This window comes from Rhinolophus sinicus, linkage group LG14 (genome assembly GCF_036562045.2).
Source record: "Rhinolophus sinicus isolate RSC01 linkage group LG14, ASM3656204v1, whole genome shotgun sequence".
Taxonomy (NCBI): domain Eukaryota; kingdom Metazoa; phylum Chordata; class Mammalia; order Chiroptera; family Rhinolophidae; genus Rhinolophus; species Rhinolophus sinicus.
In genome coordinates this window covers 4,671,358-4,686,696 of record NC_133763.1, presented here as the reverse complement: position 1 = coordinate 4,686,696, position 15,339 = coordinate 4,671,358, and the positions used below count along the sequence as shown (strand labels likewise).

Below are 15,339 nucleotides of genomic sequence, written 5' to 3'. Positions count from 1 at the left end.
TGTATCCATTTAAGAAGCTTGGATTCTTTCCCCAGCAAAGATGAAGTGAAAAGTGTTATTATAGCCTCACAGCATAGAGACACATCCAATTAAAAAAAATATTTTGTCATGACATCAAGAGCAGTAAAGAAAAATATCCTTTACCTCCAAAGAGAATTACAGCGTGAGCAGGGGAGCATGGTGCAAGGTGTTAAGACAAATTACAAGATCTTGCGTAATAGGTCTACGGCACTGTATCGATTCCTAAACGAGGTAGGAAGCAAGTTAAGTGAAAAGCAAGACACGGGACAGAAATGCCTTTAGGTCGCTGTTTGTCAGAGAAGGCACAAGTATTTACGGATAAGCAACTTTCAGTACAAACACAGCCTAGTACTGGGGTGCACACCTCGGGCAGCGGCCTTCTGCGGGGTTGGCCTTAGCGGCACCTTCCAGAACTGACATTTTTGAATACCCAGTAACAGCTGGAGAAAGGACGCAGACTGCACAGGCCTGCCTCCACCGTCCCCACAGCTCCCACCTCAGGGGCGGGTCAATGCTTTTCCTCCCCCCATTCTGACCGCCCCCCACCCCAGGTACAGCGCTGATCTGGAGAGGACGGCCACCGCGTCCTTGGGCCCGGCCAGCCTCCCACAGTCAGTGACACAATCACTGACACACAGTGAAAAACAAGGCCCTGAAACCAAGGCTGCTGTGGCACCCGGATCAGGTCTGAAATGCCGCTGTGAAAATACCCTTCCTCCTCCACACACACCCCTGCCAAATGCCCTCCGTATACATTAATATGTACAACGTGACTGGCAAACCCAGCTTTACAGAAGATCTGTTATGTGCAAGGAGTCAGGCACAAGCTGGGCTTGGGGTCCCTTTGAACAGAAGAAACCTGATACCCGAAGGCCTGCCAGAGCCAGCAGCCTGCGTTGCAAGTAAATACTGTGATGAAGAACCTGAATATTGACTTGACAGGGTGTGCCCGGGGGAGGGGGAGGGAGGCGGGTGCACAGATATTAGTGAACAAAGAAAACAAGCCGGCACCTCTGTTTTCACTTTCCCTAGGATGTGCTTATGTTTCCACTAGTAGATGGATCCCTTAATCAACATGTATATTTGAAGGACTGATGCTCCGACACCAATGAATAAACATGGGAGAAGAGTGTTTAAGATTACCGAGGTCACTAGGTTTTTTATGAACAAGAAATGTTGATATATGTTTTCCTGCTATGATTATGTTTAACTGATGCAAAAAGAAATGATAATTATTGCAAAGCATAGAAAAATACTAAATACATTAAGTACAGCGGCCCAGCAAGTGAAGAAAGTTATTGACGGCCATAGTTGCTTCCAAAAAAGAAAAACAGAAAAACAAAGTGGGGATGTTACACAGGGATCGAGTAAAGCATTCACTGCCCGTAGCTGCCTGGCTGGAGCCAGGACCGAGGAAGCACCCATGAAGGTGATGTCATCGACAAATTCCTTCTTTTCCACACAGTACTGGTTGAAAAGAACTAAGAATTTCTAATTCGTCCCAAGCTGAAAGGCCAACACCACCCCCATCACACCCTGTGCACCCTTTCCTTCACCTTTTTCAACATCTAAAGAAAGATGAGCTGAACTGCCATACTGTGAAGGACACAATGACATTTTCCTTTTGTTTGGCGCAGAAAATATGGATGTGAGGCAGTGGTATTAATGGGAAAGTGAACACGTAAAAAAATCCCCCAGAATTGCACGTTTATTGTCAAAAGCACTAGGGTAGCTGGGCGGACAGGCGTCGTGGTCAGGAGAGCAGGGGACTCAGGGTCTGGGGGTTTCTGCTGTTGCCTGTGGGCAAGTGCCCTGAGAGCTCAACCCCGGGGACCCAGATGGAAGGGACGCCCACCCCACAGCCTCTCCTTCAGCCCATGTGGCAGTGACACTATGACAGAGGTCCTGGGATGGCACCAGAACAGAATTGCTATTGACTAACCACTTCCCTCGATTCCTTTAATTGAGGAAAAAAAAATCAAGTTTCCTCTTCATCTTCTAACAAGTTTTAAAAATTATGTGACTCTACGTATTTCTACTTTGCCCAGAATTCATACAAAGATCCAAACACTTAATGTATGATTTTTGAAGATTCCCAATTAATAATTAGAAATATTTTTCTAAGCTTTCAATCATTTCAACACATACCAGAGAGAGAGAAGAGAGAGAGGGATCTAAATTAGTTTTGCAATAGCAATGCAATTAATTAATAATAAATGAACAAACTAGGAAATTCTTTTTCAGGGTGTTTTTTTTTTTTTAATTCTTACTGGAAAAAAAATTTAATACTAATAAGAAACACAAAATATACTCGTATTCAATGAGCCCATGAAATCCCTTGAGTGAAAGCAAAACAAAAAGAACAAGAACAACAAAGCTCTTGAGTTCCACTTTATGGCCCAAGTAGGGAAAGATTTTTTAAAAAGTGCAAATCACGTGAAGAAAAAAGGAAGAGAGAGAGGGGGCAGGAGAAACAAAAAGTGAAGAGGAGTAACAGAAACACTGCAAGAAACGCAGAGAAAACCAATGGAGAGGAAGGACCGATGTGTGACTGGAGGTTTACACTTCACTCTGAATTTTAGGAAATTGTCCAAGTCATCTAATGCACTGAAAAGTTGGCTGTTTCATCAGCGTTCACTGCTTTTCAAACTTAGCATCTACAACCGTCATGATGGGAAGCATAATCAGATGAGGAAATGTCATCAGAGCGTCTTCCTCTGCAGGGACCACAGGCCCCACCCGACGCAGGCAGACAGCAGCAGTGGGGCGCCCAGGCCTGCAGTCCCTTGCAGGGGCTGCCAAGAGGAAGTAAGCTGGGGAAGAGACTGGGAAGCTGGGAAAAACAAGGCCCTGAAACCAAGAGAAATCTGTCAAGTAATCATCACTGTTAGTCACAACCTTCATTTACTCCTAAAGCAACCCATTTCATTTCAAAACCAGCAGAAGAGGCAGCTGCAAGGTCTGTTCCTCTTTCAACAAGGACCTGAGGAAACAGCTGACTGGACTCTCCAGTCGGGGGACCGCCACTCTGGAATGAAAATTATTTCTCAAGAGAACCTGAGGGAGAATATGGGACAAATCCAGACACTGCATGAGTCGATTCCACAGCCAAGATGCTCCACGACCAAAGCAATCCTTCACAACAACTCACGTTTGCCCTGAGAAATCACCACTTTAGGGGGGAAAAAAACCATAGCGTTACTGTGATTGGCTCGAATGTGGTCACCTCTGGACTCAAATGCTTCTCACAGCACCCAGGGAAGGCTTCGTACTTCCGCTCCACTAACACTTAACAAGTACTTATTATCTGCAAGGCTCTTACACACTGAAGTGAATTATCGCTTATAGACTTGAGTTCCTTGAAGGTCAAGCTCTAGCAATGCCTATTAAAATACATTTTGCACTGAAAGTATCTTCACTAAAACCGGTGACATACACGACGGGAATATTAAATCCCATTACTCTCCCCTGCCTCTGCTTTCTTCTCTCATTTTATGAACACACACAAATGTCAAACACAGGCAAGCAAATCTCTATCATTTAACCCAATGTCCCTTCGAAGCACCACTTGGCTTCTGGAAAGAGCAGTCTGGCCTCTTGCATTGCCTCCCTTTACCATTCCCACAGGCCCCGAACCACGAACACACAGGATCTTCCCTCCACCCGTTGGCACCCACACCCCAATCCACAGAGCTTTACCCACGATTGGTCCTCATCACCTAAGCCAATACCTGCTTTTCCCTCAATTGGCTTGGCCTCTCCACAGCCTCTGAGAGTCAAGCCCTCATTTCTGAACTTGTACCTTCCCCGCCCTGCCCTGAAATGTCCACATTCCATGCTCAATTCTCTACTGTTTTTCCTAGGCTGTCTCAGCAAGTTAACAGCTGCAAACACCACACAGGCTGAGGTCTCCCAAACCGAGCTATCCTGCCCAGCCCCTCCCTGAGATGCGTGGTTCACTCCAGCCACATGGACGGCCCACACCTGGTGGCGGGTTTAAACCATGTGCACACACTCGTGGACACTCTTCCCACCAAAAGTGAGGTCTAATTCCCCTCTCCTTGAATATGGGCTGGACTTTGTGACACATTTCTAACCAACAGAATGAGGACGAAGTGACGAAGCCAGGTGACTTGGAGGCCACATCATAAAAAGCCACACAGCTCTCTCTGCCCACCCACCCCTCTACCTCTTGGGTCTCACACCTGGGGAGCCCTGGGCTAACATCCTAAGGCAGCATGCTGTTGGGTCAGCAGCATGGCCAGCAAAACACAATACTCAACACAGGCAAGCAAAGAGCCATCAACAAACAGAGCCAGGTTGTTTTGGCTGGGACCACGCAGTAGGACCAACCGGTACCTGAGGCTCCAGCTGTTTGCATCTTCCAGGTATAACGACTTCTAGCTTGATGCTTCAAGTTGCCCCAGTTGATGCTGAATGGAGCAGAAACCAGCCGTCCCCATGGAGCCCTGCCCACAGTACAGATCGGTGACCAGAATACATGCTCTTGTTGTTAAACCACCAGGTTTTGGGGTGTTTTGTTATGCATCCCTGGATAACCAGACATGCCCCAAACTAAACTCAGCGTCTCCCTCCCTCTCTGCTCTTCTTTTCATCACTCCTATCCCAGTTCCTTTTCCATGCAATCTGAAAGCCTTTCTCTAATCTTCTTTATCATCAGACCCCCCCAAATCAGACCCCCCAACTCCCTTCCTCACCCTTCTTTCTCTTACCACTTTGAAACATTCCTACTTAGCCTTCATGTCAAAGTTCAAAGGTCATCCACATTGCAAACGCTTTTCTGATGACTCAGGCAGAACAGCTCACTTCCTCCTCCGTCACAGTTCATCGTGGCCTAGTTGGATGCATGCTTGTTTCTCCAGCCCCGCCTGGGAGCTTGAGGGCAGGCATCATATCCTACTTATCTCCGAGGGAAGTGTTTCATTTGAACTGGAAGCCCCTGAGTTAGCATTTTACCGGAATATCTAACCCTCAGTTTCACAGTCAGTATTAACGGAACACCAGTGCTAGTCACAGATTATCCCTTCATTTCCACAGATAGTTGAGGTATTACCAGCCTCAAAGAGGTTGACCGACTTTTCCAATGTCTCAGAACCAGAAAATGATGCAGCTGAACTCTGAACCCAGATGCAACTTCACGTCCGACATTCTTTGCCCTAAACATTTGTAAGTATTTCTGACGCACAAGGACAGACAATCGGCCATTTTCAGGCGTAGACACACTTCTTACTGCTCCCTCCCAAAGCTGCTGCCATAGCCTACTGCTCTTTTGAACAGTAGTTTTGAAAGGAAAAGGGAGACTGGATATAACTCTGCTAGACATTTTTACATATTATGAAGCTACAGTCATTTAAAGAGGTTAGTTGATGGGAATGAACAGATAGATCAATGGGAAAGAAAAGCACATAAGAATTTAGTATGTGACAACAGTAGTATTTCAAATCAGTAGAGGAAATATCTAGTAGTCAATGAATGGTGTTGGGAAATTGACTGAGTAGCCAACTGAGGGGACAGTGGTTAAAATTCATACCTCACACTTTTTATCAAAATAAACTCTAGACGGATGAAAGATTTGCATGTAAAAAATAAAACCATAGAAACATACACTCAAAAGTGAGGAGGGCATTTCTAGGAATGATTCAAAAGCTAGGAGCTAAAAATAAAAACCCATCAATTAGAAGTTCTGCTTGGGAAAAAATGACCATAAAGTCAAAAAAAGGAACAACAACCTAGCAATTCCTATCGTGGATGGAAGGCCGCATTCTATAGATCAAGGAGAAATTGACAACACAATTTCTTTGCCACAGAAATTGGCAAAGTATATGAACAGGCAATCACAGAAAATGAAATACAGATCTTCAACATATCAAAAGAAGCACAACCGCCTTCATATTAAGAAAAATGTATACTGAAACACACCGGGAAGCCCTTGTTCCCCTAGGACCTAAGCAAAGATGAAAAAGTGTGACAACACCCTGCCACAGGCCAGGGGAGGCAGAGGCTCACACCTGCCGGTGGGGTATAATTGGTGCCATTTCCAGGGGATAGGACACAGCACTGTTGGAACACAACAGTCGCATTCTTCTAAGAACGCCTCCTGCAGACAGACTGGCACATTTGTCAAATGGCTTGGATACAGATTTATTTGCTGCAGCTTTGTTTTAATGGCAAAATTATTAGGGGAAACCTAAATGCCCATCAACAGGGAACAAGTTAAATATCACCCATTATGGGACATAATGGGGGGGGCACACACACAAATTTTTTTTTTTCCTCCCACCTTCTAAGTTCTTCTGGCTGGGGTACTAATCAAATTAACAGGAGGCAGATTAACAGGAGACGATGTCCCTAGCTCATTACAGTGTACATGCAGGGGTGCCCTAACACCGAGACCCGAAGACGCATTGGACAGTTGAGGCTTATGTGTACCTTTTTGGACCAAGGAGAAGGGGGCAGGGGTCTGGGATTTCAAAGGCAAAGTAGGCAATTCATGGGTAGACATGAAAGAGCAAGCATGTGCGAAACAAATTCTTGCTGGGCCACCCAGAAACAGTGGGACTCAGAAGGAAGGTCAACAAACAGGCTTTGCTAGATTTCTTCCTGTCTGACACATTTTATATTATGAAGCTAAGCTGATGCTCTCTTCCTTTAAGCAGGTTTTTCCATCTGATTTCTTTTAGGCAGGTAACAGGGGAAGGTCAAAGTTTCTTTCTGAGTCTTTTGATTCTTAATAACCAGCTTAAAATCAATAACCCAAAAGGTATATTTTGGGGTAGCAAAACTTTGTTCCCTTTCAGTAACATGGTACATCTACAAATAGACGTCTACAAACAGCCATTAAAAATGAAGCAACAATACTGTATTATATAAACATGTTGAATGACCTCTGACGTAGACACTGTATTTAAGTGCAGGAAGTCAGGTGCTAACCAATTTGTGCCAATTTGTATAATATATCCTCGCAAATATATGTATATAAATACATAATACAAGATCGGACAATTGAGTTCACAAACTTCCACCGTGCAAGTTCACAAACTTAATTGTCCAATCTTGTATATATTTAAATATAAGTATAGGTAGAGTACATACATAGACTCTCTCTGGATGGAGAGATACAACCCTGGGAACAATGGTGGCACTACTACCCGTGAGATATAGCCCAGGAGACAGGACTGGCAGAGAGATTTACATTTTGCAACCTTTCAGTCATTTTGAATTGCGTCATGAGCATTAATTACCTGGTCACACTAGTCAAAGCAACATTAGAGAAGTGTGTTTTAAAAACATACTGTATCTTCTTTTAAGGCAAGTTATAAAATGAAATATTCAATAAGAGATTATTTTGTGACTTGTTGAAAAATTTAGACATAAGGATGGGTATAAACCGATATGCTAATAGTGATTTAATTTTTGTAGAGTAGGATTATAAATGATTTTATTTTATTTTTCTCCATCTATATTTCCTGGTTTCTCTAAAAACAAACAACTACTCTCAGCTACCAGAAAGTACTTTTAACTCAAACATTTTTTTAGCTTCCTTGATTGACATTTTCTAATAAAAATACACTGCTAAGATTATGGATTCTGTACAGCTGGTGCTCAGACGGTTTAAATAAAATTTGGGAGAGTCTCAGGAGACAGATTTTACAATAGTTAACAATTCAAACAGAAATAATTAACCCCCAAAGGAAGATATAACCATCTTAGCCTGAAACAAAAGGAAGAGTAGCACTGAAGTTCAGGGGATTTGAGTGTTCTTTCTTTTCTTTCTTTTTTCTTTTCATTTTTTTGTTTTGTTTTGCTTTTGTTAGTGACCTAATTGCATGCACTTGGGTGTTCTTTTTTGTTTTGCACTGTGAGTGTATTTGTTTAGCTATGTGCATGGATTATTCTGTTCTGAGATCTCGCTAAACACAACCCCTCCTACCACTCAGCTTTCCCCTTGGGACTAGGCAGGCTGCCGCATAAAAATAAATGCAGGAAGTGAATGTAAGCTAACAGAGACATCACACCGGCACCATATGGAAAGTGAGACTCTGACCAAAGACACCGAAAACCTGGCTGGGTCACACACAGAGATTTGTGAGCAGACCCTTAAAATTGTTATCCAGCCATCTCTACATTTGTTTTACTTTTAAATAAATGACACGTCACATTTTTGTTATTTCTACAGCATGGTTACAATGCTGAAATCACAGTGATAGATCATTATGTCACTGTTCCTTACAGCTTTCCCCTCTCCCCAGTGTTTTGGCCCCAGCAGCGTTCCCTCTTCCCCTTAAAATAAAGTTTTGGTGTTTGTTGTTGTCTTTTTTTAAAATTCAAACAGAGATAAAATGCTTAGTAGCTAGCTGACTGTCACTTCAATAAAATGGTGCTAAACTACAGGTTACTACTAACATAGGAGAATTCTCAAGTATAAATATTTATTCAGCCCCATCAAAGGTACTCAGGAGGTTTTTCACACAGCATATGCCCTAATTAGCATGGCACACAGCACTGTCAGAGTAGGAATACCACACACGTTAAACGTGCTGTGCGGGGCTTAACACACTGAAACTTTTGAGAGGCACCAGCAGCTTAAAGTATATTTTAAATCACGTGACACCGACTGAGCTCTCGATATAAGCAGAGTATTGTGTACAAAGTGTGGGTATAGGAGAAGTTGGGGAAGAGAGCAGAATCTGAGTCTCATACTGAAGAGTATTACAATATGTCATTGAAATCACAAGGAAAACTGTTCCTTTCCAACTTTATAGCTCTGTTAAATAAATACGTTTTGAGAACTTCCTATGAGGAGGAAGGTGTAAGGAGACATTTTCAAAGAGAGAAATGCATTTAAGACAAGAGGTAGGGCATATAGTTTTGCATCTAGAGTCTTGTTTAAGGGACAGACAAATGCAAGCAACTCCATTCACATTAAATAAAAAGTAAATTAAACAAATCCTAAAATGTCCTGATTTGGCTTTAAAAACTGTGCAGAAATCACAATTTAAGAGAGAAGCACAGCATTTTACAAACCTTATTGCAGCCAGCATTGTTTGCTAGTGAACATGCTCTGCACAATCCCAGATTCCTTCTTCACTTTAAGCCCGGCGTCTCATGGATTCCCTGGACGCTGAGCCATCCATCCCACTCATTCAAAAACCTCACATGAAACTTACACTCTAAGCCCAGCAAAGCCTGGTGAGCAACTTTCTCCGCCTCACCCTGGAGTTCTGCTTCTTTAAAACGCAGGGGAAAGAAGAGCAGGAGGAAGTGGGAAGCAAGAGGGCAGCTTGGAGGGTCATCAGCGGTTCCTACAGCTGGAAGTTACTCCTGGGCACTTTCCTCTTCCATGGTAGGCCGTCCACAGACATTTCTGAGCACCTACTATACGCCATGGGAACATAAAGATGAAACGGCAAAAAAGACAGGCCGATGGACCCAGACATGTAAGGCAATGCCACATGGTTGTCACCCAGCACAGCTGTACAGGGAGCCCGGTGACCTGCCCCTGGCAGGTCACTCATCTTTCATTCCAAAGCCAGGCTCCAGACTCTCCACTTGAAGAGGATGGATTTCCCTTGCCCTCGAGGACTAGCCATTAAGAACAAGGCCTACCATGACTAACTAATACCTTGACCAGAGAAAAAATATATAAATTAGACACAGAAAAAGAATCCTCTTGTAAGCCAAAGAATTAACAAACTATGTCTTAGACATACATACACAAAAACGAGGCCTACACAGACCACACACAGTGTATCAGCCAACTGGAATATTGCAGACGTACTAGTGACTGATCCTACCAGCCAAGCAGAATACAAAATCTAATAAAGTGACTCACTCCACTCACCCAAGCCAACCACAGCGACTGACTCCATGTTTACAAGTACCAAACACAGTTGTTGTTCTAAAAACATCATTCTGTTAAATATGACAATGGAAGACACGTACAAATGTGCATATTCACATGTTTGACACCCCCATCGTCCCCATTAAAAACCAGACAGAGTAATGCTGGCTTACATGGTGGCTCCTAGGCCTTTTCCTAACGACACATATAAGACCTGTGCTGAGCTTTCTGAAGCAAACATTTGAATGCCTACTATGTGCAAATCACCATGGTACCCAACCGTGGGCAAACATGAAGTACATGCTTCTAACCTCAAGAAATTTAAAATGTAGACAATATGTGTGCGTGTGTGTATACATATATATATAATGTATTACATATGCATATATGTAAAATATATATTACATATTGTATATATGCGCTCATGTTACATGTCAGATTAATTTGATGGGTGGGGAGAAAGGAAGGGTTGGAAGGCTCCAAAGATTCTATCTTACAACTTCTCAAAAGTAAAATACAAAATTCTACATATGGAATACGGTTTTATTTACATAGGAACTCACATGCATGAAGGTAAATCCTGGAGGGTGACAAGCAAAAGAGAAAAACTATTGTGTTAGGACGCAAAACAGCGTAATTCCTATCCCCACTTTCTAAAATTTACCTTCTTGTTATCTTTGGTATTTGTTTTTAGCGTTTATGTATCTTTTTAAAAGTGTGCCACGCATCTGTTACAGCTTACTGCGTTATTATGGGCAAAGGCCTCTAGGATGGGGAAATACTGAAATCTGAAAACGCTACCCTACACCTGCCACATCTCTCTTAAACAATGATTCCTTTGGGGGCACTTGCGCTTGACGCACTATTTTCAGAAACACGTGCATCCAAAGTTATGGTAAATAGACTAAGTGTTTTGGGTGGTGGGGTTTCACCTTGATGGCTAAAAGAAGACCCTTACTATGAAAAGCTGCCTTCTCCCCACATAAACCCATAGACACCTCTCCACAATCTGGGGATCCATCTCATGTTGAATATCTGCGTCCAAAACCATCGTCATGGGCTCCAACGCCACCCGAAACCCTAACCGCGTTAATCTGAGAGGGCAGAAAGTCTCACTCCTTGGAAGGGGGTCGGCGGTCATGGTCCCATCTTGAGGGACGAAACGACCCCCCCCTCCCGTGCCCAGTGCCTCAGTTTCCACCAGTTGAGAGCCAGTGTGCGGCACTCCCTCAGCGCTGAACCCAAAGCATCACACCATCCGCAGTCCCGGCCCCGTCGCTGCCTCCCAGAACCTTCTCTGTCATCACCCGCTCCGGCCCCCCGCGCTGTTCCCTCCAGCTTGGCCGCACCAGGAAGCGCGATCGGATCCGGGAGCTGTCACGCGCGGCGCGGCCGCCCCAGGGGACCCCGTGCACCTGCTGGACCCGCGCCGGCCCACCCCGTGCCCGCGCCCACGGGGGGGGGGCACGCAGGGCCCGCGCCCTCACCTGGCTCGCCACGATCCATGTCGCCCGCCCGCTGTCTCGCGTCCTCTGCGCGGCGCCGCAGCCCGAAGCCCGTCCCCACTCCGACCGCGCGCCGTGGGCTCCTCCTCGACTCCGCTGGCCACTCCCGCCCAGTCTCCGCCCCCGGAGGCGGCGGGCGCGGTGGCGCTTTCCCTGGCGCCACCCAACCACCTGACCGCCAACCGGTGCGCCCTGCCACGTAGCCGGGCAGCAGGGAGGACCGGGAGCGCGGGCCGCGGGGCACCCGCAGGAAACCGGCCGGAAGGACGAGGGGGAGCTCGGCCAGGACGTGGAACCGAGCACGGAGGCTGCTTGGGGATCGGGATGGCGTGTGCGGTCCACCCTCAAGTTATTTCTTGCATCGAGTGTCCTCTGAGGCATCCACGACCCCTTTCTCTGCCTCCAAGAGCACCCGATCTTGGGTACTGCTGACGAGAAAACACAGGAAGGTTATTCAGAAAAGCCTTGCCCCCCCTTACAGTCTTCAGATTCTCCTACCGAAATAATACCGTGTGACAGCTTCAGTAACTGGGTCCCAAACAAGCGAAGAGGCCACGATTACGCAGAATCTCCTGCATGAAATATGTACCCCTCTCTTTTCACGCCCAGGGTGGGTTTTCCGGTGACAAATTAGGAAGCTTTTCATCTAAGAGCTGTTTCTGAGTGCAGGATTAAACAGACCACTCTGAAATGAATTACGTGAAATGTGGGAAATGGATTAAAGTAACCAGAGTCCAGAATGATCAACGGGGATCTGTTGAAAATGTACTTTGAGGCTTCAAACGGACAGTCTGGAGTTCCCGTAGAATGACTGTTAATTGTTAGCACAGCGCCCTGCTTTCAAAGTGCGTTTTGCAGCTACCAGTCTTCATGAAGTCACTCTGATTTTATCGTGCCAAGGTGACGCCTCAGTTGCAGAAGCCCTCTGAGTCTGAGTGACGCAAGCGTCTTTCTGTGTTACATGGAGACGGTGCCTCGGGTTTCAGCACGCAGCAGCGTTGCATAGTACTTCCCGTGCGCTAGGCTTTCACTAACGTGTTTTTCAGTTATCAGGTAGTCAGCTGAAGCAACTCCATGCCACGTAGGCTATGCAAAGTGCAGCTTCCTCCGGCCTGCATCTCCCACCAGATGAGACTTTTCCTCTTCGGTCCCTGGTACCCACCCCTGCACTTGTCCCCTCTCTTGTGTCACTGACCCCTGGCACTCAGGTCTCAGGCCAGCGGGCTACAGCTATAGGTCCTACTAAATTATAACCTCCTACCTTGTGAGCTCCAGGAGGTGGAGGATTATTTTGGTCACCTTTTCATCTCTTTTATGACACCACGCATTTAAAAAATATTCTAAGTTCAGCTTTCAAGTTTGCGTTTTAAAACGATGTATATCCTATCTGCTAACAATCCAGTGTTGGGAAGAAAGATGTGTCAGTAATACGCTTTTTAAAACTTTTTAAATGGAACAGTAAGGTAAATTTTGGCATTGGCAGGAAATTCTATAATGTAAAGAATTTTTTACAAGTTGCTGCGCAGATCTATTGTATAGAGAGGATTTCCAGAGAGGCGATCTCAGCCTATGAACTAACTTGAGGACAAATAAATTGCACTTGAAAATAAATGTTGTGTAGAAATATTATTCATTCTATTTGTAGCTATTTAACTTGGAATTTCACTGTTACGTTTGCTGGAAGTGAAAACATGCCCTGTGTTGTAGAAAAACGTATATGCTTGTTCACATCTGTGGCAGAGAAGGCTACCAGCCTACCAGATACCACGCTTTCCTATCACCCCTTCCTGGAAGAGCAGCACATAGGACATAGGAGCAGCAACGTGTCCAGCTGAAACACGGGCTGTTTCAGCCTCCCTTGCAGCTGGGAGTGGCTCTCTGACATATTAATGACCAGTAAGATATGAGCAGAGTTTGCTAGTTGGAACCTCCAAGAAATCATTAAAAAGAAGACAGACTTGGCAATATTATTTTGTCCTTCACCCTTCCCCTTCCTGCTTAGAAGGGCAGCAGCCATCTTGTAAGCATGAGGAAGAAAGCCAAGCCAAGGATGGAGAAAGGCAGAAAGAACCTGAGTCTTCAGGGGCATCTCAGAGCTGCTTCTTACAGGAGGAAATAAATGCCTGATGTTTTTTAAGCCGCTCTATTTGGCTTCCTGTTACATAGAGTCAAATGCAATCCTAACCGATACAACCTGCCATTAAAAAATCCCCTTTCTGGCAGCTTTCAACACAGGCGAGTTTGTGCAGCCCTGAGCTTTAGAAAAATATTAACATATTTTTTTCTGTGAGGTTTTAAATAAGCACTGTTCACACCATAAACAACCTAATATGTGATATTTCCACAAAAGCCTGCTTTTCTCTTGTGTCTTCCCTCTACTTAATTATTTTTTCCTGACAAACAGAAATTGCACGTGCAAGGGACGCTGTTACTTCTGAAATGAACGGAGCTGATGTTTTTGCACCTGCGAGACTCTCTGGAGGATGGCTAGCTCTTACACACCGCACCTGGGTGCACTTAGCTGAACCGTCCCTTAAAAGGCTCCGTACACAAGAGAGGCACTAGGTTTACTTGGTACTGTTCTTGTTAATGGTGACGTGGATTTTCTCTTAAGTTTCTTTTTTCAGATACCCATCTGCTGGTAAAACGTCTACAAGGAAATTTCCCCAAAAGCAGATGAACCGAAGCAAATGAAAATATTGAAGGGAATAGACAGAAATAGAAGCTATACAGTAGAAGTGGAAACTTTCACACTCTGCCCTCATTGTACCCACCCCTTCATCTGATAGCCAGCAGAAAACACACAAAAGGTGCAGATCGTGGATTCTCTCTGCAGGCCCACCCCTCACGCAAGGGTTCACATGGAGGCCCTGGCTTTCCAGGCTGGCTCTGTCCTTTCACCTCGGGCTCTGTCCCACATCCATCCATAGGGCCTGGTATGCATCTGTGTGTGGACACCTTCGCCACATTCCCCACCTCCATCTGCGCTTTCCCATCAGCCACCCCTTGGCCACACCTCAGCCTAGGATTGCGCTGTCCTGGGGAAAAGTCCAAAGGTCCCGAAAACATATCCTGGGCAGTTAGATGGGAGATTTGGGACTAGCAGGTAGCCAGTGCCCAGTCTATAAAGAGGGTGCAGGACGGGGTGGGCATGTCCACATGGCATCACGGACTCCTCACCCAGAGTAGAGGTGTGAGTGGGCAGTCTCTAGAGCCCAGCACAGGGTCCCCCAGAAGCCTGGGTCTGTGATTGCCGGATAAGATACAGGACACCCAGTTCAATTTGAATTTCAGATAAACAACAAATAATTAGTGTAAGTATATCCCCAGCAATATTTTGCAGCATACTTCTACTAAACAAGTATCTATTGTTTATCTGAAATTCTTGACGGATTCCTGTATTTTCATTTGTGAGCTCTGTCAACATTACTTGTTTCTATGGGCATTTCTGGCTCTCTGATTTGTCAAACAACGAAGGCAGATGATGCCACAATTTTGAAAAAGTTATCATAATCCAGGGTTAGGAGGTCCAAATAAACCAAGAGCAAGGTTGGAGAAATATTGATTTAAGGTCAGGTAACTAACACTTAATTGCTTAAGAAAATAGCTCATTCCCTGATATAGCTGCATTCCCTCAGCTATATAAAAGACTGACGGTGAATGTGAAATAAACAACTTTGAAAATGTATCAAAATGGGTATTGGCAGGAAACAGTACTTCATACTAATGGATGTTAGACATGTAAATCCCTAAACATTAACAGGAAGCGATCTCACATCATTGATCTTGGCTATGTTAAGAAAAGCCATAGACCACTTAATCTTCCTTGTATTTTCTTAGCCACTTTGAATTCTGTGTGTTTATCAGATTATACCAGGGGAGCTGGGCAGGGAGGAGAGTACAGGCAGAGCCATGGTCTCTTTTCTTCTGGTTTTTCTACCATCTGTTCTC

At 44.9% G+C, this 15,339-nt stretch overlaps 1 protein-coding gene across 3 annotated transcripts in view; it reads right to left on the bottom strand.

Moving 5' to 3' along the window:
- The window catches only part of TPD52 (tumor protein D52), a 186,332-nt gene extending 174,806 nt beyond the window's left edge, over positions 1-11,526 (bottom strand). For all 3 annotated transcript variants that reach the window (XM_074319265.1, XM_074319267.1, XM_074319268.1), the window contains exon 1: positions 11,371-11,526. In XM_074319265.1, coding sequence (XP_074175366.1) covers positions 11,371-11,389 — 19 coding nt within the window. In that variant the 5' untranslated portion in view covers positions 11,390-11,526. The remainder of the gene's footprint in view (positions 1-11,370) is intronic.
- Between the last annotated feature and the right edge of the window lie 3,813 nt (positions 11,527-15,339).